This window comes from Oscarella lobularis, chromosome 20, assembly GCF_947507565.1.
Source record: "Oscarella lobularis chromosome 20, ooOscLobu1.1, whole genome shotgun sequence".
Lineage (NCBI taxonomy): Eukaryota > Metazoa > Porifera > Homoscleromorpha > Homosclerophorida > Oscarellidae > Oscarella > Oscarella lobularis.
Genome location: NC_089194.1, coordinates 1776489 through 1801315, shown reverse-complemented (window position 1 = coordinate 1801315; position 24827 = coordinate 1776489). Strand labels below are relative to the sequence as shown.

Sequence of the window (24827 nt, the reverse complement as noted above, 5' to 3'; positions counted from 1 at the left end):
TCCTGGGTAGTCTTAACGTCTAACACCGCACCTACTCTCCGATGGGCGACTGTGACCCCATCTGGGACGTTTTAATTTCATCCCTGGCCTTCTGGCACCCGAACCACAACCCTATAGCATTCGATGCGCTCGCGCAAGTCACTCAAAATGGGTGGGAACTATACATTGAAAACAATTCCTTTCCCAGCTAGACGTCGACCGAATGATTATGTTGGAGGAGGGGGCCAATTAGACTTCTAGACTCTAAAAAGAGAGCCCTGCTCTCTTTTCATACCAGTACACCCCTTCCCCCCGCGACTGAGAAGCGTTCAAATTAACTGTCATGGACGTTGAGCTCGTAAAATTCTCCGTGACAACGCGAAAGGAGAATTACCATGAAAAATGCCTCCGCAGAGCGGTCACATCCTTCGATCGCAACCAAATCGACCGCCTCCAGGCCGCCTTAGACGAAGGCGCTAGCGTGATAAACAATAAGATCAACGGAAAGCAAACCGCCCTTCATCTTCTCTGCGAATCGTTTTCGGAATTAGCGAAGGAATCGAGCAAGGTTATCGTCGACGAAGCGACGGCTTCCTGCTTAGGAAGTGAGTTCTCTCTTTTGCATGCATTGGGGGTCCCCAGCCAGGGGTCACAGACACAGACTAAGTCAACGAGAGAAACTATGCAATAATGCCCTAGGCATCCTATTGCGGTTATCTTAGGAAATAGCCAATAAAACTACGCTCCTCCCTCCCAATGAAATAAATATTTGCTCTCTAGTGGTTAGGCTGATGTTGGAGCGCGGAGCGGACGTGAATATTGCGGACGATTCCGGCGCTTCAGCTATACATTACGCCGCAAAATCATATAATTTTCCTCTCGTCGCATTGCAAGCAATGCTCTCCTCTTATCGCGACGCCAATTTGGCCGACTCCAAAGGTTCAACGGCTCTCCATTACGCAGTTAGTCGCATCTTAGATCAACGTTTTATAGTCCAATATGTATTTAACATATGCAGTGCCAAGTGGAATCGATTCATCTTAGCTGTGAAAAAGTCCAGTTGCTTATTAATTCCGGGTGCAGTTTGACCCAGGCCAATGCATCCGGGGCATCGCCCGTTGACGTTTTGCTTCTCACTTTACAAAACGCCGACGAGTCGTTTCTCGCTCTCCCTTCGCGCTCCGCTTACGGGGATATTGTCGACTTGATAGTTGATCAATTTCCCCCAACTGCGTTGAAATTTAAAGATTCGTTTCTTTGGCCTGCTGTATTAGGGGGATCTATTAAAACAGTGCAGGTAGAAAAAATACTCGAAATCGAATTCTTATCTAATACTTTTCAAAATTAGTTTCTTTTTGAAAACGGCGCTAAACCGGACGAAAAGTCCAAAATTGTCTCCGATTTTCCTCTCGTTCTGGCCGCTGGGCTCTCGGCAAAAGACTCCGACGAAAAATTCGCCCTGTTGCTCGATAAAAAATACGATCCCAACGTCAAAGGAGCGAAGGGCGGTAACGTTTGTCACACCGCCTCCCAACAAGGTAACGTCAGAATTCTAGAAAAGGCGAAAGAATTGGGAGTCGATTTTCAACTCGTTGACTCCACGGGAGCAACGTTGCTCCACAAGGCTGCTCGCGGCGGTTCCAAAGCGTTTGGAACGCTGAATTATCTGATTGAAAATGGCTTCGACGTTCACGCAAAAAATAAATTGAATCGGACCCCGCTCTATATGGCTCTGACGGCGAAAAATGAGAAAGCGTGCGCTCTGCTTGTTAGCGTAAGTTCCTCTATTGATCTTTCGTCTGAGCAACTCGCTGAGCTGCACTACGAGCAACTCCAGTTGCTCAGCAATCCGGAGCCCATAATCGAGTGTCACGATCCCTTGCTTGTCAGTCTTCAAATTTCCCGCGCTTTTAGAACGGGTGCTCAGCTCTCTGGAGCGTACAAATTGGATATGGAAGCCGAAGCGGACTCTTTGGAAGAGTTGGCTGTTGAAATGATTCACGCTGGAACGGCGAAATCCGCTCGAAACGTTCTCAGCACGGGGCTGATAGATTACGCTGTGAAAACGGAAATGAAGCGAGTAAGCTAAATCACTGATACTTGTTAATTAATCTGTAATAAACGCTCATCTCTAACCAGTTTGTTTCCAGTCCTATTGTCCAAGATTATGTTGAAGAAATTTGGCAGGGTAGTCTGTACACAGGCAAGGCAAGTTCCAAATTGAAAATGGCCAAAGAAATAGCGGCGAGCCTCCTTCTTATCGTTTTTCTGCCGTGTGTGGCAGACAGACTAAATGTATTGCACAAATCGCCTATAGTCGCCTTTACTGCAGATCTTGTCAGCTACTTCATCTTCATCGTGCTTCTCATTCTCACGTTTATTTTCAACACCGAAATAAGCGACGAAAGGAATTCGTTTACTGCTTTTGACTGGGTTATATTAGTATATGTCGTCGGCTTTCTACTGCAAGAGGTCTTTAAATTCGCTCGCATGGCGCAAAACGGCAAAGCGACGCTCTACTTCAAAAGTGCAGAGACAATCTTGGACATCATACTCCTGCTCATCTTTATCACCTATTACGTTCTTCTCTTTCTTGCATTCTACGCTGACGCATTCAAAACGTCCGAATTCGTGCGAATTTCGTATCATCTCTACGGTTGCGCGGCTCTTGGGTGCTGCATACGAGTGCTCTCCTTTTTGAAAATTCATCGCGTTTTGGGACCCGTTCAGCTGTCCTTTATTGGAATGCTTCAACTCTTTTTCACCTTTCTCGTCATGCTTCTTATTTTCATGGTCGGCTTTTCTATTGCCATTGCGAGCATTTACGCTGCAGGACCGCTTAGTAACGACCCTTCTTCCAATAATACCGTACCATCTCTTGTTGACGGGTGAATTAATTAAAAAGAGCAGTGTTATATATATTTATTGTTTTTTTGTGTAGATTTATACCGTCCTTTCGAACTGTATTCTGGACTTCCCTTGGAGATGCCGAGATTGATGGCTTTGAGGCAGATTCAAGAGCCGAAACAATTGTTGGTAGCATTGTTGCTCTCATTTGGTTCATCATATCCGATAGAATTCTTCTCGGTCTTCTTTTTGGGCTAGTATTTAGCAAATTCGACGAAATTCAGGTACACAAGGAAAGTTCGTATATATAGAGACGTGTGCGATTTCTTCTTTTGCAGGAAAACGCAGAAACTGAATACAAATTTGCTCGCAGTGAGATCGTGATGGAATATACGTTCTATCCGCCGATGCCAGTTCCATTCAATGTTATCAGCTTTTTGTTTTTCTCATGCTTTTACAGAAACTCCAAGTCAAAAAGAACTGTACGTACTGCATGCAAATAATAGCAGAATCCATAGCATAGCTGATTTTTTAGCCTGAGTTCAATAGCAGTGGAGTTGAAGATATGGTTAGACGGTACAGAAGGAAAGAAAGCAAAAAGGAAGCCTCGTCAGAAATGAAAAGGGTTCAAGACGATTTGACTTCTCTAAAGAAAACATTAGAATCTTACTTAGAAAAGAAAAAGGTTGAACCTACATTTATTATTTATTTAAAGTGTTTAAAAATTTGTTCTTTTTTCTAGCGTCGCAGCTCAAGACCGAAAAAGGTGCTAAGCAAAATTTTCGGACGATCAAAGAAAGACAAAGAGACAGTCAAGGAGGTCGAAGAACCAGTCGTTGATTCCGACGAAGACAGCGACGAAGCGTACGAAGACGAATATCTGAAGAACTGAGAAGGAGAACACATGAATATTCAATAGATATAGGAGGTGTGTCATCGTGGAAATATAGATCAATTTTTAGTGCACAGGCGCATGCCCATTCCGTCTTCTTTCCGAGACGTTTCTTCGTTCTTTCGGCGAGCAAAGAGACGCTAGAGCACGTCTGGGATGGCGAGCATCAGCTGGGAACGCAGGTGAGATGTCACGACTCGTTTGGGGGCCCCATTTGACACCTCGTCGCTCACATAGCAAAAAGCTTCTCCTTCGCTCTCATAACGTTTGCATTTACACACAAAAACTATTACAAATAGTATTATGCATCTAAATCGGTGCTAAAATCGTCATTATCCCACTGTTGCGATGATTCGGGAAAGAGACGAGTCTCCTCCGAGTCGTTACTCTGAGTGTCAATTGAATTGCATGCATCTAATTCTCCGTTTTCATCTTTATTCCCTTTATGGCACGGGCACCCAAGCCTTTTCAAATGGCGTTCTAACGTAATTTTATTCCAAAACGTGTAGAGAAATGGATTGAGCAGTGCTATTCCCAACGGTACAAACATAGATATTTTGTAGGCAGTTCGAAACGATTCGCTTCCCCTCAGCTTTGCATCATAATTGTGCAATCTTTGATAAAGTAGAAGATAAACTTTCCACCCGAATTCGAAACCGAGAAGTGCAGTCATTGAAAGGACTATAGTAATTAGCTGTCGCTTAGCTTGCAAGTAAAATTGTTCTTTGCCCATTCGACGAGAGACAGCAGCGGCTATCACAAAATACGACAATGCTGTCACAATTAGTAAGATACAGAGCAATGTTAGTTGTAACGCTGTTCCAAAAATGTGCTCGTGGAGTGAATAGGCTGCGCAGTGCGTCCAGTCTATTGTAAAGTTTAATATTGCTCTCCTCTTGAATTCTTTAGGCAACTCTGATATCCAGACCGAAACCGAAAATATCCATCCCACAGCCATGAGACCATATAGGAAACGTCTTACTGTTTGCTTTCGCCTTATGCAGCACACCTTCTCTATTCCATAAAAAGGAATGGCGAGAAACAGAATGCACATCATCGCAATTGGGATATTGGAAACCATAGAAGTAACGTAGCAAAGCTTGAATATAGAATTAGACGCACTTGTGCACCAAATGTGCGCCATTCGAAATGTTTCCACCCGAAGAATTCTTCCCAGTCCCATCAACGCATCAGATACTGCTAAATTAATGATCAAAACTGATTGGCTGCTGTACGTGCGTTTCCTGCATCTCCACACAATGACGGAAGCGCTAAATAATATAACGAGCACCGATACGATCCACATTGACACATAAACGGGAGTAGACATTGTGCACGTATAGGACAAATGCGAGTAGAAGAATCGATAGTTACTCCATGTTGGTTCTGAGACGTTTATATCCGTACTCCCGCAACGTAGAATATCTAGACTCATCGTCGATTGAACCGCACGGCGACGATAGATAGAGAGGCGGAAAATGAATTGTGAGGGTCTTTACGGAGACCTTATACTGTACCAGATAGAAAATGCGCTGGGGAAAATGCGCTGGGGAAACGTTCCCCTCCCATATGCATGCAACCGCATCTCGTTACACTAAAAATATCAGGAAACTACTTCCGCGTTCTCAATCAAGTACTCATCTAGGAATGGACTTTGATCTTTTCGGTTTGACTTTGATTTTAGGCATGGGAAGAGGAGTTTCGGGAGATGGCGAGAAGAGATCGGCGTCGGCGTGAAAACACCGTCCATCCATAGCAACATAATTCCCACCGTTTTTTCCCTGCAAAATATCGTCGTCCATTGGAACATAGTCATCTACAAATTCGTCTATTTCGTAAGACGGGCAACGTCAGTAGATTTGGAACGCGAAGTAGTATAAAGATGAGGACGCGTGAGGGGAGGGCGTTCTGATAAACGAGAAGGATAAACACCGGGGCGAATGATATCTAGAGGAGGTAGAGGAACGGCTGGTTTCAGATATAGGGTTCACTAGGAATGGATTTTATCGGAGCAGAGAACTGGTTCTGCTGCGGGGAGGGGGCTCGTCTCCATGGGGACGGAGAGCATCCGCTCGCAACGCGGGAATCACGTTTGGGGCCCCTATTTGACACCTCGTCGTCACTCACACATACTAGTAGCAAAAACGTTTCTCATAATGTTTACACAAAATATTTCAAATAGTCTTATTCATCTGAATCGGTGCTAAACCCGTCATTATCCCACTGTTGCGTTGATTCGGAAAAGAGACGAGTCTCCTCGCTGCTTTGAGTAGCAGCTGAACTGCATGCATCTCCAGTTTCCTTTTCATTCCATTTACCGCATGTCATCATTTTAAAATAACGTCTCAACGTAATTTTATTCCAAAACGTGTAGAGAAATGGATTGAGCAGTGCCATTCCCAACGGTACAAACATAGATATTTTGTAGGCAATTCGAAACGATTCGCTTCCCCTCAACTTTGCATCATAATAGTGCGATCTGAGATAAAGTAGGAGATAAATTTTCCACCCGAATTCGAAGCCGAGAAGTGCAGTCATTGAAAGGACTATAGCAATTAGCTGCCGCTTGGCTTGCAAGTAAAATTGTTCTCTACCCATTTGACGAGAAACAGCAGCGACTATGACATAATATGACAATGCTATCACAACTAGTATGATACAGAGCGATGTTAGTTGCGTCACTGTCCCAAGTAAATGTTCGTTGAGCGAATAGCCTGCGCAGTGCGTCCAGTCAATTGTGAAGTTTAGTGTTGCTCTGGTTTTGAATTCTTTAGGCCAGTTTGATGTTACCCAGACTAAAACCGAAATTATCCACCCAACAGCTATGAGACAATATAGAAAACGTCTCACTGTTTGTTTTTGCGTTATGCAACACACCTCCTCCATTCCACAAAGAGGAATGGCGAGAAACAGAACGATCATCATCGTAATTGGGATATTGGAAACCATAGAAGTAACGTAGCAAAGGTGGATTATAGAATTAGACGCACTTGTACACCAAATGTGCGCCATTCGAAATGTTTTTACGCGAAGAATTCTTCCCAGTCCCATCAACGCATCCGATACTGCTAAATTGATGATCAAAACCGACTGGCTGCTGTACGTGCGTTTCCTGCATCTCCACACAATGACGGAAACGCTAAGTAATATCACAAGCACCGATACGATCCACATTGACACATAAACGGGAGTAGACATTGTGCACGTATAGGACAAATGCGAGTAGAAGAATCGATAGTTACTCCGTGTTGGTTCTGAGACGTTTATATCCGTACTCCCGCAATGTAGAATATCTAGACTCATCGTCGATTGAACCGCACGTCGACGATAGATAGAGAAGTAGAAAATGAACTGTCTGGGGTTTTAGGGAGAACCTTATATATAGAAAATGAGGCTGGGGGAAAAATGCTGGGGAAACGTCCCTCTTCTCGCCCTAAAATGCATGCAACTGCATCTCGTTATTCTAGTCACTAAAAATATCATGCACACTAGGAGTAGAAACTAAAAGAAAATATCAATCAATCGGATTACTTCCGCGTTTTCAATCACGCACTCTTCTACTTATTTCTCATCACTGATCTCGGAATCGACTTTGATCTCTTCGGTTTGACTTTGACTTTAGGCATGGGAAGAGGAGCTTCAGGCAGAGGGCGAGGGCGAGAAGAGGTCGGCGTCGGCGTGTAACCGTCATCCATGGCAACATAATTCCCATCGTCTCTTCCCTGCAAGAGATCGTCGTCCATTGGAACATAGTCCTCTTCGCCATCGAGCTGATTCCTAAGACGGGAAAAGTCTGTAGATTTTGAACGCGGAGTAGTATAAACATGAAGAGGCGCGAGGGTAGGGCGTTCTGACAAACGAGGAGGATAAACCCCGGGGCGAATGATATCTCGAGGAGGTAGAGGAAAGACTGGTTCCAGGTAAGAATCACTAGGGGGAGATTTTAGTGGAGGCGAGGACTCAAACCGCTTCTGTTGCTGTGAGGGGGGCGACGCCTCCATGGGGTCCAATTTGCAATAGGAGCTACAGTGCTGGACGCTTTTTTGATAGAATAGGATGAATTCCTCCGCGGTTGGTTTGGAGGGCAGATAGAGAGTTTCGTCGTTGTACGACGACGTACGACTTCGTAATGTGACCACGTGGTAGCCGAGAGGAGTCGTGCCCTTCATTTCGCATTTGCTGAATTTCATAATGCTGATGTCCAGGAGAACTTCGTTCTGTTTGCGAGGATTGCACAGCGATATTGTGGGGTTAATTGAGCGATGTAGACGCGCTACGGCGTGCCGGGAATTGTCCGGTAAAATGACGTGAAAGCAACGCCCTAGCGTAACACCTAAATAGCGATAAGTTTGTTATTGTGAGCTGAGTGTTTGATTGGCTTACGCTCTGACAACGTTTGGGCATAAAGTAGTTCCGCTATTAGAGCTTCTTGTTCGTCCAGCGATCGGGCGAAGTAGGAAAATTTTCTCATTGTTTTGCCCGTCGCCATGACTTGAATTGAAAATTTCAGATTCTCGAAATCGGGATTGAATTTTATTTGCGACAAGTTGACCGCTTTCACGTCCCATTTGGATCTTCCCACGTGAGAGATCTCCATTTCGGAAAATATTAGCTCTAAGTTAATAAATAAAAGAGAAAGGGATTATTTATAAAAGTATAGGAAACGTAAAAAACCCTTCGAGTAAACACGTCCTTGTTTCTAGTAATAGGAAGTGAACGCGGCAGCCTAATTTCTTACGTTACCCTTATGAGCTATCGTATGTTTCGGTTTCGGTATCACGATATCGTTTAGATTATTCTGTTTTGCAATAATACTACTATCGCGCGTTCAGTAGCACGGTATACCGCTAAACTAAAGAGCTTTTCTACGAGAAGTCAGCCGAGGTTAACGCCCCCGGCTGTCGTATATTAGAAAGAAACGGTAGAAGACATGCAATTCCCGTCTCTTCTAGTGGCTTTGCAGGTTTGGAATCAAGAGAAAATACCTTTTCCAGCGAAGGAAATCTGCTTTACTTCCGTCAAAATGACCTTACGATCCGGATCGCGTCCCTATATAGCGGAAAGAGCGATAAGTGAGTTTCATTCGACGCTGCGTAGGGTACAATGCATAGAAGGTGACGAGATGAGTGTAAAAGAGACGTGGAAAGGTTTGGGGCTAAGGTGTCAGTGTAGTTTATCATATCAATACTCACTCTTTTACTGCAGAGCAGTCCAACATGAAGTCGAGTCTTCGTTTCCGTTTGCGCCTGCATGATGTCTGCGTGAACGAGAGCGAAACAAGCGTCGTTTCGTCCCCCGGTAAGTAAAAACAGGTGACGTGACGTAGAAAATACGGGTGTTGGCGTATTGATATTGATAAACAAAAAACTTTTTAATAAACCCAAATAACTCAATGTACTAACTCAACAAAATATATAATTGTCTTTCTGTTTCTGTTTTTTTTCGGCAGTCATTCGTGTCCGAGGCCCCTTCTTCTTGGCCTTTTGTGCACTTGTACGGGCTCAGTGACGCCATCGCCTCTTTTACCGAGCCCAGATCCCGGATCCCAGCCCATGGAACGAAGCATTCGAGAGCCGACATTCGCTTCAGGTATGGGCATAGGAAAACTAGTCGCGTGATCCAACTGCATCTTTTAAAACAATTAATTAATTGACACGAATTAATTAATTATTTAATCATTACTCTAGTATTTAGCCTTCGCTGATTCTGTTTCTTCTTATACATTTCTCTAATACCTTTGGACTAAAAATTGATACATTCTCTATATAGGTTTAATTAATTAATTGAATTAGTGAGGGTACCCTAGATAGACACTCATCCATTGGATAAGAAGAATTCCTCGCGTAAACAACATCTAAACCTACGAAAGTTCAATTTTAACGTGCCAATCAATGACGTCACGTAAAACATACTTTTCCCCATAGCTAATAATTTACAAAATTCCTCATCTTCTTCCTGATCACTTTTAATAGCGGGATACTCTCTTTTCCACCAGGGAATCGCGCGCGCTATCATCTCCCCTTCAACGCAACTCTCCTCATCATCCCCATCGCGCCCGCGCTCGTCAGCGGTCTCCTCTCCCCCCTCGATCTTACTAAGCACGTTGGAAAACTTAAAACTACACGCCTGAGGCGACGGCGGATTCACAAACACCGAATCTTCGCCACTACTGCATGCGTCTGTATAATCTATCCGGGGACCTCTAACCACGTGACCGAGTCTTCGAATCGCTTCCTCAGTCAGCTTCAATTGCGGCTCGTCCGCCGGCGAATCAATCATTTTTGGAGTGTAGGACGAATTTGATTTGATGCTGCCGTCGTCCATGACGACGGTTTCTTTGTCTGAGCTCTTTTCCTTCTCCTCCGTCTCGCTTAGCCTCGGCGAAGCCAAACTTCTCAATTTTTTCGTTTCCGACTCCGAATTGGCGGCGCACGCTAACTTTCGTTTTCGCTTGCGCTTGAGCGCCGATTTTCGTCGACGTCGACGACGCTGTTTCGTTCGGCCGGTCGAGACGATTCCGCTATCCGGGGGTTTCATCGACGTCACCAATCGAGTCAGTTTGCCGACATTGAGCGACGAAAGACGCTTCGTTACCTCCATCTCTTCGGTCGAGCTCGATTCGGAGTTTTCTCGATTCGACGTCGTTTCGATGTTGAGAATAAAGTCGCGACTCGTCGGATCGAGCACCGACGTGTCGCTTGGACTCGACGGTTCGAGTTGGAGAGCCATGCTCGGATCCAGAGTCATTTCGTATAGATCGCTGAAAGGCTCGCGGATGGTCTGAGACGAGTCTTCGTCCATATTTGGAAACGACTACCGTGCGCTACCAAGCAGATGACGTCACTGTTGAAGTCAATTTTTAGAATGTTTCGCAAGGCTAGCATTTCTGAATAAATAAACTACAACCTGTATAAAAGTTTTACTATATTTTTTGACTGTCCACGCTTCGTGCGTCAGGTTTTCGTAAACCGCAGCCTAGCGCATGCGCTTTTGCCAGCAGCGCTCCGTCCAAAATGGCGGCGTCCATCAAGTGGCGCAAAGTGCTCTCCTGTAGCGGCCCAGCGCCTCGGCCGCGGCACGGACATCGCGCAGTTGCCATCAAGGATCTAATTATCATCTTCGGTGGCGGAAACGAAGGGATTGTCGACGAATTACACGTCCTAAACACAGGTTATCGATCGCGCGTCTGTTTTCGACACGTTTCGTCGCTTAGCGACGCATAGCACGACTTCGAAACGTCGAAAAATTGAAATATTTTAAATCGAGTTCCCTTTTTGGGCAGTCGAATCGCTCTTTTTTCAATCGCTAGCGCGCTTTACTTCAAAGAAATCCATGTGACTCGCGAAATCTCGTTATTCTAGCAACCAATCAGTGGTTCGCGCCGGCCGTTCGCGGCGACATTCCAAACGGATGCGCCGCATTCGGCTTCGTCTGCGACGGAGTTCGCCTTCTCGTTTTCGGCGGTATGGTCGAATACGGGAAGTATTCCAATGACGTAAGTTGATGACGCATATCGCGCGCGTTAAACCATTTCACTCACACGTTAGCTCTACGAATTACTTGCCTCGCGTTGGGAATGGCGTCGTCTAACGCCTCTCGGCACACCACCCTGTCCTCGTTTGGGCCACAGCTTCAACCTGGTAAACCAAAAAGCGTTCATTTTCGCCGGATTAGCAAACGATAGCGGCGATCCAAAAATAAACATTCCGCGGTAACTAAATTCCTAAAAAAGCCCATTATCTCGTCTACGAAGCGCGTTTTCAGATACATGAACGATTTGCACACGCTTGATATCAAAGAGGGAAAGACCCTCCAATGGGAATCCCCGCGAATGTTCGGCGCCATTCCCCTAGCGCGCGAATCCCACTCGTGCGTATCCATATCGCCACGTGACGGTCACGAAGGCAAGTTGATCGTCTATGGGGGAATGAACGGATGTCGTCTCGGAGATCTCTACACCCTCGACATAGGTTAGGAAAATTAAATAATTAGTATAAGATTAATAGTTTTTGATTAAGATTAAGATTAATGGCTTTTCTCAATACTTTTTTAATACTTTTTGATTAAGATTAGGGCTTTTTATCTTAATACTTTTGTATATAAGATTAATTAATTAATACTTTTTGTATAGCTTCTATGTTTTGGACTAAGCCTGAGTTATCTGGCGTCACTCCCTTGCCTCGGAGTCTTCATTCTTCCGTTCTCGTCAAGAACAAGTGAGGAGATTATATATTTATTATTATTTATTTATTTTATTTTATTTTTCTTGAGGATGCACGTTTTTGGTGGCTGGGTTCCCCTAGCAATTGATGTCGAAAATCGCGCTACAGGTCAAGAGCGAGAATGGAAGTGCACCAATACGCTGGCCTGCTTGAATCTTGGTACACAAACCCATAAGAAATCATTTAAAAATTTAACATTTTCTATAGACACGTTCACTTGGGAGATAATTCCCGGCTGTGACGCTTCAGACGACACAAGTCCAAGAGCTAGAGCTGGCCATTGCGCTGTAGCAGTAAGAGAAAAAAAATCAAAAAAAATTTCCTCATCCCTAAATTCATTCTATGCAAGGTTGACTCGCGTATGTACATTTGGAGCGGACGTGACGGATACAGGAAAGCCTGGAATAATCAGGTACTTATAGCTCTCTCACGTAATTAATTAAGAGTGTATTGGACTTTGTTTTAGGTCTGTTGCAAGGATCTCTGGTATCTAGAAACGGAAGTTCCCGCTGCTCCGTCTCGCCTTCAACTCGTCCGAGCCAATACGCATTCTTTGGAGATCTCTTGGCAATCTCAACCCAACGGTACATTCAAAATAAGTAATATTGATTATTTGGGAACGTTTTTTTTTTCGTGTAGCTGATGAATATATTGTCCAAATTCAGAAATTTCAGGCGCAAACTCCCGCCGCAGCTGGAAGCGACGAGAAAAAACCAGAAAGTAAGGAGTTTAATAATTAATTAATTAATTAGAAATAATTGATGTTTTCTAATTGAAGATTTGCTCTGGTCTGAAGTTGGCCACACCAAGCAAACGGCGATGGTTGTGAGCGATTTTCCCGAACCCGGTGTAAGAGAAAAAAATCAATTGTCTAATTTAAAAAAAAATCACTTTTGTTATTTATTGTTTTTATTTTTCATAGGGTACTATTAGGCAAAAATTGATGCCGGGCGTCGCGTATCGTTTTCGCGTTTCAGCCCTAAACGGCTGCGGAGTGGGGCCCCATTCCGACGTGGCTGCATTCAAGACTTGTCTTCCAGGTAAGCTGAAAAAGCGAAAAGGCGCGCGCGTTATCTATATATACGGGACGTCAGGTTTCCCTGGTGCTCCCTCCGCCATTCGTATCAGCAAAGGCGCTGATGGCGCGCACCTCTCGTGGGACCCTCCCGCGAATACTTCCGGTACCGTGAATGAATATTCCGTCTATCTTGCCGTCAAAAATGCCGCGGTTACGGCGGCCACGGCGACGGGGCAACTCGCTTTTATTCGCGTTTATTGCGGGCCCTCGCCTTCCTGCGTTGTCACGACGACGCAATTGAATCAAGCTCATATCGACGTCACGAATAAACCGGCGATTATTTTCCGTATTGCGGCGAAAAACGACAAGGGGTATGACGCTAGTTTCTGTAGGGAAATTTCCTTTTGAATGTTTTTTCCCGCCAGATATGGTCCCGCTACTCAGGTGAGATGGCTCCAGGATGTCCCCGCCACTGCGCCTGCGCAAGCGAAACCACCGCAACCGTCACAGCCCACGCAACCGCCCCAGCCAGTCAAAAGACCGGCTCCGGAAAGGTAAGAAGAGGGGGGAGGGGTCCCGGGAGGGGATCCACAAGAAACCGAAGCTAGAGAACCCGGAAAATTATTTATAAGTCAACGCGAGTTTTCGTTTTTCGAAATGACGTATGGGGGTCAAGATTTTAGACTTAGAAAACCGAAAGAGGGCGTGCGTTACGGCGTGATGTCACAATGGGTTGCCAAGGCAACTAAATAACTAACTTTTTCTCAGTGCCGGCGGCGACGACGACGCGGCGAAAAAAATGAAAACGGAATCATAGAAACGAAGAAGGAAAAAAGATCTCTCTCTCTCTCTCTCTCTCTCTCTCTCTCTCTCTCTCTCTCCCCTCTAAGGTTCGTGAAAGAATTAGCCGTAGTTCTAATATCCCGGACGGTTTCTTCCCCACTCGTCCCCCCTACGTGCATTAATTGTAGAATAAACGTTGTCGGTTCAGTAGACGAGCCATTGGCTTTATTTCCATATGCCTTACACGAAAAACGAGCGAGCAGCGCAACTAAACTAAAAGAAAAACTATCTAAGCGTTTACCTACACAGCAAAGTTCAATACGTTTTTCTATTAATTCCCCGGACGAACCATGTATCCGCCGAAAAAAGTAAATTTTCTCATCATGGAGATCGATTGTTTCTTCTCGGAGACGAGAACAACGCGATCTCCCACGTCCAAATCGAAGAGTCCTCCCGTGTATATCGTCTCGTAATCGTTGTAGCTATTCACTGTTCCTTTGCTTGTTGCGGAAGTGATCAATTTGTATTTCTTCTCGCATCTGTGATCCTTGATATCGTTGCACACCGCGATGCCTACGCCTTGTTGCAGAGCACGTGACTCCGGCTTGGCCGCTATCTGACCGTAGAAGTAGTAGAGCCCCGCTACTTTGATTTCAATGGCTTCATTGTTCAGAGCCAAGTCGATTGGACCCTTTTTGCTGTCGACTTTGAACGGAGAGATAAATTTGTCTATAGCAAATTGATAGGATTTTTAATTAATTAAACGCTTGGTTTTTCTACGTGATTCGAATGATGGCCGTGGTTTTGCAGGATCAGCGTATAAATGAATCGCGGCAAATGAATCTGTAGAGAAAATATAGAACGATCGAGAGAGAGAGTCGCGACATTACCTTGGGGCGCTGGAGTCGTCCCTTCGACGTCCCGTCGTTTTCTCCCCATTTCCTACGACGATATACATTGGAGGACTCTTTATTTTAAAGCCTCGGATCGCGGGCGGGGTCCCGGCCCCTCCTCTCCCCCGCGAACTTTGAGAACAAACGCAGCGTGGGCGATCACTTCTCTAGTAAACGAACATCACGTGGAATGGAAAGCAGGAAACGAGTCGAAACTAAATCGCCGCCCCTCGATTGCCTCCTTAGTTTACACGGGACATTCCCCCCGCGGGCCGGGCCCCGGGCCGGGCAGCCCCAATACGAAATCATGCCGCGAACGATTCGAACTCCCTCGAACCTCCTCCTTCCCCCGCGCAAACCGTACATCGTGATGCGTTTCGAAGCGTTCCATTCGCGTTCTTTGCTCGCTGACTTTGTACAGTGCGACGGCGGAGATCGACGTGGCGACGAGCGACGTTGCGACGGCGACGAGTAGTAGGATCGTTGCGAGAGAGTTCGGTAATTGTTGTCGATTCGTCGTTTCGATTATTTTCGTTTTGCCGCTTTCCGCGTCGATTTTTTTCATCGTAATTTTTTACTTCTTCTCTTCTCGACGCGTTCCGACGTGCGAATGAGTCGTCGGGATTTGGGGCTCGCTGTTTATATTGTCACGTGAGGAACAGGAAAAGTGGAGAGTTCTGGGACGGTCCGGCGTACGGGGCGCGTCGAATTGACGACATTCGAGTCGTTTTTCTCGCGAGAATGGATTGCACGTTCGTCGATTGGCTCTCACGGTACGTTTTTCTTTCGGTTTCGGTGCACGTGGGCTCCTTTGCAATGGGAGGGAGGGCGGGACCCTTAGGGTCAAGGGAGGAAAACGCGGTCGCACTTTTGAAAACGAAAAAGATCGGTTGGCCGGGTTTCGCTGGGGGATACTAATGTCATTTCTCTTTTCATGTGTTGAGGGAATTTTTTTGAAATTCCAATCTAAGTACAATGCGTGACTAAAAGCGCAAACGGCCTTTCTACAAGTTTTTTAGGCTTCCAGTTCTTTCCAATTCTTCCAATTCTTGCTCTTCTGACCTTTGTCCCATTTGTTCCACTGCTGTGGCGTCCTCCACTGCCAATCAGTTTCTGTCTTTTTTTGCCAGTGAGACCGTGTGGAACCCGTGTGCAGTCGACTGAACGAAGGAAGGCTTGCTCCGTGAGGTGGAGAAGGTCTCGCAACGAGACACAGCCTGTTGCTTGCTTGCAAGGAAAATTGTCGCTTCAGGAGTCTGAGTGCCATCGTCTTTGACTTGAACTGCGGCTCAGAGAGTTAACTGGTAAATGACTGGACAAGCGTCGCTTTTATGCGGGACTAGGGGTACTAAAGGGGTACTAAAGGGTCTCTCAGTCCCGTAAACAAGCCATGAGGGACTGAGGAAGTAGGGATCGAGGACTTTGGGAAATCCCCCAATTTATTATCCGTTCGATCGCGCTACGTTTACACACGCTGAATAGATTAGGTGCCCATCCGTTGTTAAGCTTGAGAACGTAGACGCCATGATTTTACAGTTTTAGTTAACAAGCCATTGTCTAATAATGGTACATCGCAGCCTGCACACAAAAATACAGCTGGTGGGACCTCAGTGGTCTCCACTCACTGTTTTGAGGTTGTAGAGGTGAAGTGCTCCGACAACTAAACCAAATTGGTTTATGACGAGTAGTTTCCGTGCAGAGGTACGCGTTCACTAGACAGAGAGTACACTTAGAAGAGGCTCCACTGTATTTTCATTACAAAGCGATAATGAACAATGAACAGAAAATTTGATTAAAAAACGAACAAAGAAACGACTAAACGTAAATTTTAGGAATCAATGTTCATCCACGAGAACTTGGTCATCATTTGATTTTTCTCGTTTGACCACGCCTTCGACTTTCCGCTCGCTTTACGCAATGACGTATTCACCCACGTTTGACAGCTTGGTTTTCGACAGGACCATAGTGTCAACGACGCCACGAGCACGCCAAGGAAGCGAGGATTGAATTGGCTTACGCGAAACAAAGCCATCTCAGCTGCGTTCACCAAACTCATTTTGAAGGAATTTAAGTAAGTAAAAGGACCGCACACCGCTTTATGCAATAGAACACTACGGGGGGACTAAAACGTAATACCTAAGTCCCTTGGCGCGGGAAGCTTGGCGTCCCCAGAGAGACGCGCGCGTTAGCTTTTGCAGAAGCCGATGTGGAAAAGGTATCGCAGGCCTTAAAACTGGACGCAGAAGGAAGAAAAGGCTCCTCTACGTCTGCCGAATGCATCGCCTAGCAAGCAGCGTTCCAGGGGGATCTCCCGCGAAGTGTTTCGATAAAGCAGAAGGATGCGAAGGCCGCAACACACGAAACCCGAGTCGATCGAGGTCTAGCGCATATTTGTTTTGTTTTCGAAGCTTTTTGTTCTAGCTGGAGCTCCTTTTGGGGGAAATCGAATCTTCGAAGTCAGTTAGAAGTGAGTAGCTTTATTTTATTGGGAAATTTATTTAGCTATTGATTTAGCATTTCAACCCTGAGCCAATAAGAGGCGGTGCTCTGCAAAATCCCTTGGAATGACGGTGGAGATCTCCAAACGGTCGCCAATCCACTCCCAAGGGCCTCCGAGGCCAATGAGGTGAAAGAGGCCGTACCTCTGTAGCAGGGGCCGATAGAGTTGGCTCCCCCACTATGGCGAGACGCGGTGGGTCACAATAGCGGTCCCCTTGGATAACACGGGTGGCGGACTCATACCCGAGGACGCTTCACTCCCAAGGCTTATCTCCGAGGCCAATCGAGGATAAAGAGGCCATACCCCATGCTTCGTGGGTCAACCGAAGCTCCGGGCCACGTGTCCACCAGGGGGCGCGGGCGAGTCGCCCCCCCCCCCGCCTCAAGAATGCCGAAAGGACGCTATATTTTAGTTTTGTTTAATTTCCGGGTTACTTCCGGGTTTATTTAATAAAAATTGACATAACCCTAGCTGCTTTTTGTGTCGTCGCGATCCTAACTAACGACGCGGCCTGGCTAGGTGCGGGACTCTGACACTCGTGCGTGCGTGCGTGCAGTAAAAAAATTGTGCACTTAATTAACAAAGTAGGACAGCAGTCATCTTCTTTTTCTTCCCGCTTAATGCCCACCCAAACACGGAGCTACTTCACGGCAATCCGTTCTTGCAAATCCGGATGTTGGGAGGATGGAAAAAGTCTTCGCGATGTCCTGGACCGAGAGCCAAATAATTAGGACTCATCGCTATAACGGAAAAACCTAATTTAGTAAGTGATGGGAGAAACGAGCTGCTCCCTCTTCCTCTTAATTGAATCGGCTCAACTCTTTCACAATCGCTGAAAAATTCGGTCTCTCCAGACCAGCATTTTCGAATCAAATTTTCTAGCGTAGAAGGAGTCGCTTCCGGTATTGTTAGACGCGTCGATTTCCCCCGTGCGATTATGTGCTTGGCTTCTTCCCTCGTGTTGCCATGAGATTTCAAAAGCCTGGGGATTCTATCACCGCGATTAATTATTAATTAATTAAAAGAAGATTAATCCGCAATAACTATTACCAATCTAAATTTGCAAGGATACCAGATTTTCACCTCTCAGTCTCAGAGCGAAAGCCAACTCCATAGGTATGAGCCCCAAATGACGTTTTGTTCGCTTTTCGTCTGAAGAATAGTGTGTAGAAAGCTTCCATGAATCGTATGAGCCTCACGTTCAGTTTTCTCATCTTTTCCCAACGATCGACACCCAAGACGTCCCAGTGTTGATCAAAGAAGCTCATTCACACAGCTATGTCTCTGTTTTAGCTTGCATTCGCTAAGACCAAGCTCCAGACTTACCGGTGCAAGCGATTAGCTTGAAAAATGAGCCGAAGTCGTCATCCCAAGGACGCAGCTCTCGAAATTGAACACCACGACGCTGCGCTGTACGTTCTTTTCGCGGCATAGTTCGCGAGAAATCCTTCGAAACGTTGTTCTTCGACGAGTCACGTAGTCAAAATGCCCGGATACACCGCCTGCCGGAATATATACACCGCCTGCCGGAATATATACACCGCCTGCCGGCGGAGTACGTACACCGCCTGCCGGAATATATACACCGCTTGCCGGAATATATACACCGCCTGCCGGCGGAGTACGTACACCGCTTGCCGGAATATATACACCGCCTGCCGGAATATATACACCGCCTGCCGGCGGAGTACGTACACCGCCTGCCGGAATATATACACCGCTTGCCGGAATATATACACCGTCTGCCGGAATATATACACCGCCTGCTGGCGGAGTACATACACCGCCTGCCGGAATATATACACCGCCTGCCGGAATATATACACCGCCTGCCGGCGGAGTACGTACACCGCCTGCCGGAATATATACACCGCTTGCCGGAATATATACACCGCCTGCCGGCGGAGTACGTACACCGCTTGCCGGAATATATACACCGCCTGCCGGAATATATACACCGCCTGCCGGCGGAGTACGTACACCGCCTGCCGGAATATATACACCACTTGCCGGAATATATACACCGCCTGCCGGCGGAGTACGTACACCGCCTGCCGGAATATATACACCGTCTGCCGGAATATATACACCGCCTGCCGGAATATATACACCGCCTGCCGGAATATATACACCGCCTGCCGGCGGAGTACGTACACCGCCTGCCGGAATATATACACCGCCTGCCGGAATATATACACCGCCTGCCGGAATATATACACCGTCTGCCGGCGGAGTACGTACACCGCCTGCCGGAATATATACACCGCCTGCCGGAATATATACACCGTCTGCCGGAATATATACACCGCCTGCCGGCGGAGTACGTACACCGCCTGCCGGAATATATACACCGTCTGCCGGAATATATACACCGTCTGCCGGAATATATACACCGTCTGCTGGCGGAGTACGTACACCGCCTGCCGGAATATATACACCGCCTGCCGGTGGAGTACGTACACCGCCTGCCGGTGGAGTACGTACACCGCCTGCCGGAATATATACACCACCTGCTGGCGGAGTACACCGCCTGCCGGAATATATACACCGCCTGCTGGCGGAGTACATACACCGCCTGCCGGAATATATACACCGTCTGCTGGCGGAGTACATACACCGCCTGCCGGAATATATACACCGTCTGCCGGTGGAGTACGTACACCGCCTGCCGGAATATATACACCGCCTGCCGGAATATATACACCGCCTGCCGGAATATATACACCGTCTGCTGGCGGAGTACATACACCGCCTGCCGGAATATATACACCGTCTGCTGGCGGAGTACATACACCGCCTGCCGGAATATATACACCGTCTGCCGGTGGAGTACGTACACCGCCTGCCGGAATATATACACCGTCTGCGGGCGGAGTACATACACCGCCTGCCGGAATATATACACCGTCTGCCGGTGGAGTACGTACACCGCCTGCCGGAATATATACACCGTCTGCGGGCGGAGTACATACACCGCCTGCCGGAATATATACACCGTCTGCCGGTGGAGTACGTACACCGCCTGCCGGAATATATACACCGCCTGCTGGCGGAGTACACCGCCTGCGGGAATATATACACCGCCTGCTGGCGGAGTACATACACCGCCTGCCGGAATATATACACCGTCTGCGGGCGGAGTACATACACCGCTTGCCGCAATATATACACTGCCTGCCGGAATATATACACCGTCTGCCGGAATATATACACCGTCTGCCGGAATATATACACCGCCTGCTGGCGGAGTATGTACACCGCCTGCCGGAATATATACACCGTCTGCTGGCGGAGTACACCGCCTGCGGGAATATATACACCGCCTGCTGGCGGAGTACATACACCGCCTGCCGGAATATATACACCGTCTGCTGGAATATATACACCGCCTGCCGGAATATATACACCGCCTGCTGGCGGAGTACGTACACCGCCTGCCGGAATATATACACCGTCTGCCGGAATATATACACCGCCTGCCGGCGGAGTACGTACACCGCCTGCAGGAATATATACACCGTCTGCCGGAATATATACACCGGCTGCCGGCGGAGTACGTACACCGCCTGCAGGAATATATACACCGTCTGCCGGAATATATACACCGGCTGCCGGCGGAGTACGTACACCGCCTGCAGGAATATATACACCGTCTGCCGGAATATATACACCGGCTGCCGGCGGAGTACGTACACCGCCTGCCGGAATATATACACCGCCTGCCGGCGGAGTACGTACACCGCCTGCCGGAATATATACACCGTCTGCCGGCGGAGTACGTACACCAATTTTTTTTATAGATGAGAAGGTTGCTCAGATTCACTTTTAACTTAATTAAATAAGAGAGATCCGACTTAAGATGAACAGAATCTTTATTCTCAATAGATCATACATTGTAACACATTGTCAAGTACTTACAGACGGCTGTGGATCATCCAAAGCGCTTTCGAGCCCCTTAGGAAGCGACGTATCTTCCTCCACCGATCCCGTACCCTCAACAAACTCCTCATACGTCGATTTCTCGGCAAACGGTCGCGGCCCTAGCAACTCCTTCATATCGTCGCGACTCAAAACCTCCTGTTCTAAAAGCCTCAACGCAACCTTACAAAAAATTAATTAATTAATTAATTCTAATCAAAATCGTTTCTTACTCTTTCGACGTTTTCCTTGTGTCGGGTTAATAAATCAATAGTACGCGTGTAGGCGCGGTCTATAAGGGCTCTTGCTTCTTCGTCAATAATTTGCGCCGTTGCTTCGCTGTACGGTTTATCAAATACCGGTTCCCCCGATTGAGGCATTTCAAACGACATGTTTCCAATTTTTGGATTCATCCCGAGTTGCATTACCTTTATTGAAATAAACAATAAAATGCGATTTTTCTGAATCGATTTCTTTTGCCTGTTGATAGGCGTTTCGCGTCACTTTGACGAGATCGTCTTGCGCGCCGCTCGTGATACGATCGAAGAAAATCTGCTCGGAGGCACGCCCTCCAAGAGCCATGCACATTCGATCGAATAGCTGTAAGTATTGATATAAAAAAGAACCCTCTACCCCTTGAATTTTTTAACCTCTTCGGTTGTGTAAAGGAATTGCTCTTTGGGTAAATACTGCGCGTAACCTAAGCCTTTTCCACGTGGAATTATGGAAACCTTTGTGGGGAAGAGAGAAGGAGATGCAAATGCGTGCGCTATGTGCCATGGTAACGAAGGACTTTTAAAAGGGGATCGGCGTTTTCGAGAAACCATCCGGCGACGGCGTGCCCGGCCTCGTGAAAGGCGACGACTTTTTTCTCCTCCGGTTGTAGCACCTGAGTTTTCTTTTCCAACCCTAAGAAAAATCAAAAATCCTTTCTCCCCTTTCCCGTACAACAAATAAAACAAACCCGCTATAACTCGTTCGATTGCCTGTTCAAAGTGACTGTTCTCGACGGAGGGACGAAGGTGCCGCGCTGCTATTAGAGCAGCTTCGTTGCAAACATTCGCAACGTCAGCACCTTAGAAAAAACACAATTATTCAACTTATTTTTAAAAGTAAACGTACTAACTACATATAGGTATTAAATTTTATTGATTATTATACCTGTAAATCCGGGTGTAAGAGCTGCTAGACGCCGCGAAAGCGATTCAATGTTCACATCAGTTTTAATCGGTTTAAGGTGAACTTTAAATATCGAGCACCTCAATACCCAAACGAAAAATCAATAATAATTGATTATTATTGAATTTTCGGCTAGCCTTACCTTCCCTTGATATCCGGCGCAGATATATGAATCTGCCTGTCGAAACGCCCGGGTCTCAAAAGCGCCGGATCAAGAACATCCGGCCGATTAGTCCCCGCCAAAACAACGACATTCGAAGAGGGGGAAAACCCTAAAAAACTAAATAAACAAACACGATAATATCGCGTCTCCTACCGTCCATTTCGACGAGAAGTTGATTAAGAGTGTTCTCTCTCTCGTCGTGGCCGCCGAATTGACCGCCTCGACCTCGCGTTCGACCTACGGCGTCGATTTCGTCGACGAATATTATACAAGGTGCGTTTTTGCGGGCCGTAGCGAAAAGATCTCGAACCTAGAACGAGATAATCGCGATACTTAGTATATAAAAGATTCTTTATGAGGTGATTTTATATTGTACCCTGGCTGGACCAACTCCGACGAACATTTCGAGAAATTCGGAGCCGGAAACGCTGAGAAATGGAACGCCGGCTTCGCCGGCTGTGGCGCGTGCTAGAAGGGTTTTTCCCGTTCCAGGGGGGCCGGAGAGAATGGCGCCCTATAGTATATACGTAGTCAGGGCTCTGCCGAGGATTTTTTCGGTATGGGAAGGGGGTCTGGGAGCAAAGCCACAACGAAAGATTTTTGGGGAGCGGGGTTACCTATACAAAAATTCTTCTAACGTCGAGAAAATTAGAAAAGCATCAAGTGTTTTCTCTATGCGATTTTGACTTTATGCTTGTCTCTAACACCCCAGTCCTTTACTGAATGAACGCGGTGGCGGCACTGTATACTATACCTCTCGCCTCTATTGTTTAGCAACTGGGCATTCTCGCCTCGATTGTTTAGCAACTGGGCACTCTCGCCTCGATTGTTTAGCAACTAAGCACTCTCGCCTCGATTGTTTAGCAACTGGGCACTCTCGCCTCGATTGTTTAGCACTCTCGCCTTCATTGTTTAGCAACTAGGCACTCTCGCCTCGATTGTTTAGCAACTAGGCACTCTCGCCTGGATTGTTCAGCAACTGGGCACTCTCGCCTCGATTGTTTAGCAACTAGGTCCAAGCATTCAAACGTTCGAACACTTAACTTTTTAGAGTAGTATGGGTTCGGCGAAAGGGGAGTATGGGTCATTTTGGACTCATGCCAACCCCTGTGGGCAGAAGAAGTCTAATTTTAATTCTTTACTTTTGGTATCTTTGCTCCCAGTTCAACGTATTGCTTCGGATTTTTCAAAAAGTTGACAAATTCGATTATTTCCACTTTGGCTTCTTCACATCCGGCTACGTCTCTAATTCAAATTTTTAAAAATCATACATTTACATATTGGCCATTACTACTGTACCGAAATTTTGTTTTAATATTCATTTCCTTATTGACTAGTTTAGCGGTGGATTGTCCCACGCCAAATATTCCCTAATACGATACACTCACTAATTAAAATAAGATCTATTATGGATTTTTAACCCCCTGGCTTCTGGCTCCAGCAGATAATCTCCTACTAAAATACACCAATGCTCCAATAATGAGAATAGTGGGAGAAAGTTTGAGAAGTTCTTTGCTAAATAATTAATAAATATTTATCGTCTAAGATGATGATTTTTTTCTTACAAAAGTTCGGCTTCGTGGACGTAGAAGACTGGTACTTGATTGGCTGGTTCCACGCCCATTTCCTGTTGAGCCCGTTCCAAATTTAGTTCAAATGATTCCACACTTCCAATATTGAATGTTAGAACACGTGGACTCTACGATTATCCATTAGAAAAAAAAACAGTCCTAAAAGTCCCGTCTCACCGTATGCTCTCTTAGAAAAACCCTAACATAATTCCGATTCACTACAACAAGCTTATCTACCTACATAACGAAACATAGCACTGGTGTGTCTTAACGTGCGCTAACCAACCTCCTGACTCTGCAAATACTTGACGCGAAATTCCTGCCAGTTGATTTCGGCAGCGCGTCTCGTGCTCGATGACATAAGTAAATAACCGGCGCCGACCGATATGGCGATCGTTAGTAGCGTATTTCGATTTGGTGGCTCGAAAAGTTCGCGCCAGCGTTCTTCGGGTTTTTTGCTATTTCCCGACGGGTTTTCGCGTTGTCGGGGATCTTTTTTAATTGAACTTAGTCTTTTCGAATTGTTCTAATCGCTATTGCTTTACTTTCTTCGAATTTCGACGATTTGGGATTCGATTTGGAGCCAGGAAAGAATTTCTCGAAACCTTGGTGTCGTTTCGTTGGAAACGAAAAATGAAAACGTTCCCTATACCTCGAAATGGTCCGGAGGAGAATAATCGTCCCTCGCGAAGGCGATTCTTGAAAACGATTGCTTTAGCGTCAAAATGTTTGTTCCACGTTACCATGGGAAGATTCGGACAACGTTGCCTGGCCCATATCGTTCGAAACGCGCGGAGAAACATGACAAAAAATCAGCGTGATGTCATAGGGGAGGTCGAGGCACGTGATTCTTCAACACAAC

The 24827-nt window shown here is 46.4% G+C and overlaps 6 protein-coding genes and 2 long non-coding RNA genes across 8 annotated transcripts; 3 read left to right on the top strand and 5 right to left on the bottom strand.

The window, feature by feature from the left end:
- The first annotated feature begins 1 nt into the window (after position 1).
- On the top strand, positions 2-3782 carry LOC136198963 (short transient receptor potential channel 1-like). The gene is made up of 9 exons (XM_065989042.1): positions 2-584; positions 760-941; positions 998-1276; positions 1328-2059; positions 2119-2867; positions 2921-3110; positions 3165-3308; positions 3362-3511; positions 3569-3782. Exons 1-9 carry the CDS (start codon positions 323-325, stop codon positions 3716-3718), a joined length of 2838 nt encoding a protein of 945 aa, XP_065845114.1. The 5' UTR covers positions 2-322; the 3' UTR covers positions 3719-3782.
- Positions 3783-7070: 3288 nt separating this feature from the next.
- On the bottom strand, positions 7071-9048 carry LOC136198977 (uncharacterized). The gene is made up of 4 exons (XM_065989058.1): positions 8911-9048; positions 8704-8767; positions 8102-8332; positions 7071-8051 (listed from the first exon to the last, which is right to left on the bottom strand). Exons 1-4 carry the CDS (start codon positions 8968-8970, stop codon positions 7276-7278), a joined length of 1131 nt encoding a protein of 376 aa, XP_065845130.1. The 5' UTR covers positions 8971-9048; the 3' UTR covers positions 7071-7275.
- Positions 9049-9068: 20 nt separating this feature from the next.
- LOC136198976 (G patch domain-containing protein 2-like) lies at positions 9069-10530 on the bottom strand. The gene is made up of 4 exons (XM_065989057.1): positions 9631-10530; positions 9520-9578; positions 9401-9460; positions 9069-9347 (listed from the first exon to the last, which is right to left on the bottom strand). The coding sequence occupies exons 1-4, from the start codon at positions 10517-10519 to the stop codon at positions 9168-9170; spliced, it is 1188 nt and encodes a 395-aa protein (XP_065845129.1). The 5' UTR covers positions 10520-10530; the 3' UTR covers positions 9069-9167.
- A 178-nt stretch (positions 10531-10708) lies between these two features.
- LOC136198975 (host cell factor 2-like) lies at positions 10709-13969 on the top strand. The gene is made up of 15 exons (XM_065989056.1): positions 10709-10888; positions 11080-11213; positions 11266-11429; positions 11483-11688; positions 11850-11934; positions 11990-12099; positions 12148-12233; positions 12290-12352; positions 12407-12524; positions 12580-12660; positions 12719-12789; positions 12863-12980; positions 13035-13329; positions 13384-13512; positions 13727-13969. Exons 1-15 carry the CDS (start codon positions 10732-10734, stop codon positions 13773-13775), a joined length of 1866 nt encoding a protein of 621 aa, XP_065845128.1. The 5' UTR covers positions 10709-10731; the 3' UTR covers positions 13776-13969.
- On the bottom strand, positions 13946-15991 carry LOC136198984 (uncharacterized). The gene is made up of 4 exons (XM_065989069.1): positions 14999-15991; positions 14632-14683; positions 14522-14584; positions 13946-14470 (listed from the first exon to the last, which is right to left on the bottom strand). The coding sequence occupies exons 1-4, from the start codon at positions 15197-15199 to the stop codon at positions 14073-14075; spliced, it is 714 nt and encodes a 237-aa protein (XP_065845141.1). The 5' UTR covers positions 15200-15991; the 3' UTR covers positions 13946-14072.
- Positions 15538-17604, top strand: LOC136198998 (uncharacterized). Its single transcript, XR_010672947.1, has 2 exons — positions 15538-17101; positions 17149-17604. It is a non-coding gene; the product is annotated as an uncharacterized lncRNA (long non-coding RNA).
- On the bottom strand, positions 17540-18683 carry LOC136198996 (uncharacterized). Its single transcript, XR_010672945.1, has 4 exons — positions 18461-18683; positions 18334-18410; positions 18185-18286; positions 17540-18125 (listed from the first exon to the last, which is right to left on the bottom strand). It is a non-coding gene; the product is annotated as an uncharacterized lncRNA (long non-coding RNA).
- A 2305-nt stretch (positions 18684-20988) lies between these two features.
- LOC136198966 (mitochondrial inner membrane m-AAA protease component AFG3L2-like) lies at positions 20989-24820 on the bottom strand. The gene is made up of 19 exons (XM_065989045.1): positions 24709-24820; positions 24618-24663; positions 24511-24570; positions 24252-24457; positions 24143-24202; positions 23960-24093; positions 23816-23909; positions 23694-23764; positions 23537-23639; positions 22771-22908; positions 22548-22704; positions 22374-22503; positions 22214-22311; positions 22017-22127; positions 21846-21961; positions 21703-21783; positions 21533-21652; positions 21286-21480; positions 20989-21235 (listed from the first exon to the last, which is right to left on the bottom strand). Exons 1-19 carry the CDS (start codon positions 24766-24768, stop codon positions 21041-21043), a joined length of 2175 nt encoding a protein of 724 aa, XP_065845117.1. The 5' UTR covers positions 24769-24820; the 3' UTR covers positions 20989-21040.
- Between the last annotated feature and the right edge of the window lie 7 nt (positions 24821-24827).

What these genes read in the sequence shown, in the direction of transcription:
- LOC136198963 (XM_065989042.1), top strand. Translation starts at nt 323, where the DNA reads ATGGACGTTGAGCTCGTAAAATTCTCCGTGACAACGCGAAAGGAGAAT. An exon ending in GACGGCTTCCTGCTTAGGAA is followed by an intron (nt 585 to 759) that starts GTGAGTTCTCTC and finishes TTTGCTCTCTAG; the next exon opens with TGGTTAGGCTGATGTTGGAG. An exon ending in ACTCCAAGTCAAAAAGAACT is followed by an intron (nt 3,309 to 3,361) that starts GTACGTACTGCA and finishes CTGATTTTTTAG; the next exon opens with CCTGAGTTCAATAGCAGTGG.
- LOC136198977 (XM_065989058.1), bottom strand. Translation starts at nt 8,970, where the DNA reads ATGCAGGCGCAAACGGAAACGAAGACTCGACTTCATGTTGGACTGCTC. An exon ending in GATTTCCTTCGCTGGAAAAG is followed by an intron (nt 8,333 to 8,703) that starts GTATTTTCTCTT and finishes TTATTAACTTAG; the next exon opens with AGCTAATATTTTCCGAAATG. An exon ending in TGCCCAAACGTTGTCAGAGC is followed by an intron (nt 8,052 to 8,101) that starts GTAAGCCAATCA and finishes ATCGCTATTTAG; the next exon opens with GTGTTACGCTAGGGCGTTGC.
- LOC136198976 (XM_065989057.1), bottom strand. Translation starts at nt 10,519, where the DNA reads ATGGACGAAGACTCGTCTCAGACCATCCGCGAGCCTTTCAGCGATCTA. An exon ending in ATTATTAGCTATGGGGAAAA is followed by an intron (nt 9,579 to 9,630) that starts GTATGTTTTACG and finishes GAACTTTCGTAG; the next exon opens with GTTTAGATGTTGTTTACGCG. An exon ending in TGGATGAGTGTCTATCTAGG is followed by an intron (nt 9,461 to 9,519) that starts GTACCCTCACTA and finishes ATCAATTTTTAG; the next exon opens with TCCAAAGGTATTAGAGAAAT.
- LOC136198975 (XM_065989056.1), top strand. Translation starts at nt 10,732, where the DNA reads ATGGCGGCGTCCATCAAGTGGCGCAAAGTGCTCTCCTGTAGCGGCCCA. An exon ending in CCAAAAATAAACATTCCGCG is followed by an intron (nt 11,430 to 11,482) that starts GTAACTAAATTC and finishes GCGCGTTTTCAG; the next exon opens with ATACATGAACGATTTGCACA. An exon ending in ATTCAAGACTTGTCTTCCAG is followed by an intron (nt 12,981 to 13,034) that starts GTAAGCTGAAAA and finishes ACGGGACGTCAG; the next exon opens with GTTTCCCTGGTGCTCCCTCC.
- LOC136198984 (XM_065989069.1), bottom strand. Translation starts at nt 15,199, where the DNA reads ATGAAAAAAATCGACGCGGAAAGCGGCAAAACGAAAATAATCGAAACG. An exon ending in GACGACTCCAGCGCCCCAAG is followed by an intron (nt 14,585 to 14,631) that starts GTAATGTCGCGA and finishes TTTTCTCTACAG; the next exon opens with ATTCATTTGCCGCGATTCAT. An exon ending in ACGGCCATCATTCGAATCAC is followed by an intron (nt 14,471 to 14,521) that starts GTAGAAAAACCA and finishes AATTTGCTATAG; the next exon opens with ACAAATTTATCTCTCCGTTC.
- LOC136198966 (XM_065989045.1), bottom strand. Translation starts at nt 24,768, where the DNA reads ATGTTTCTCCGCGCGTTTCGAACGATATGGGCCAGGCAACGTTGTCCG. An exon ending in ATCGTCGAAATTCGAAGAAA is followed by an intron (nt 24,458 to 24,510) that starts GTAAAGCAATAG and finishes CAATTAAAAAAG; the next exon opens with ATCCCCGACAACGCGAAAAC. An exon ending in AGTATTTGCAGAGTCAGGAG is followed by an intron (nt 24,203 to 24,251) that starts GTTGGTTAGCGC and finishes TTCGTTATGTAG; the next exon opens with GTAGATAAGCTTGTTGTAGT.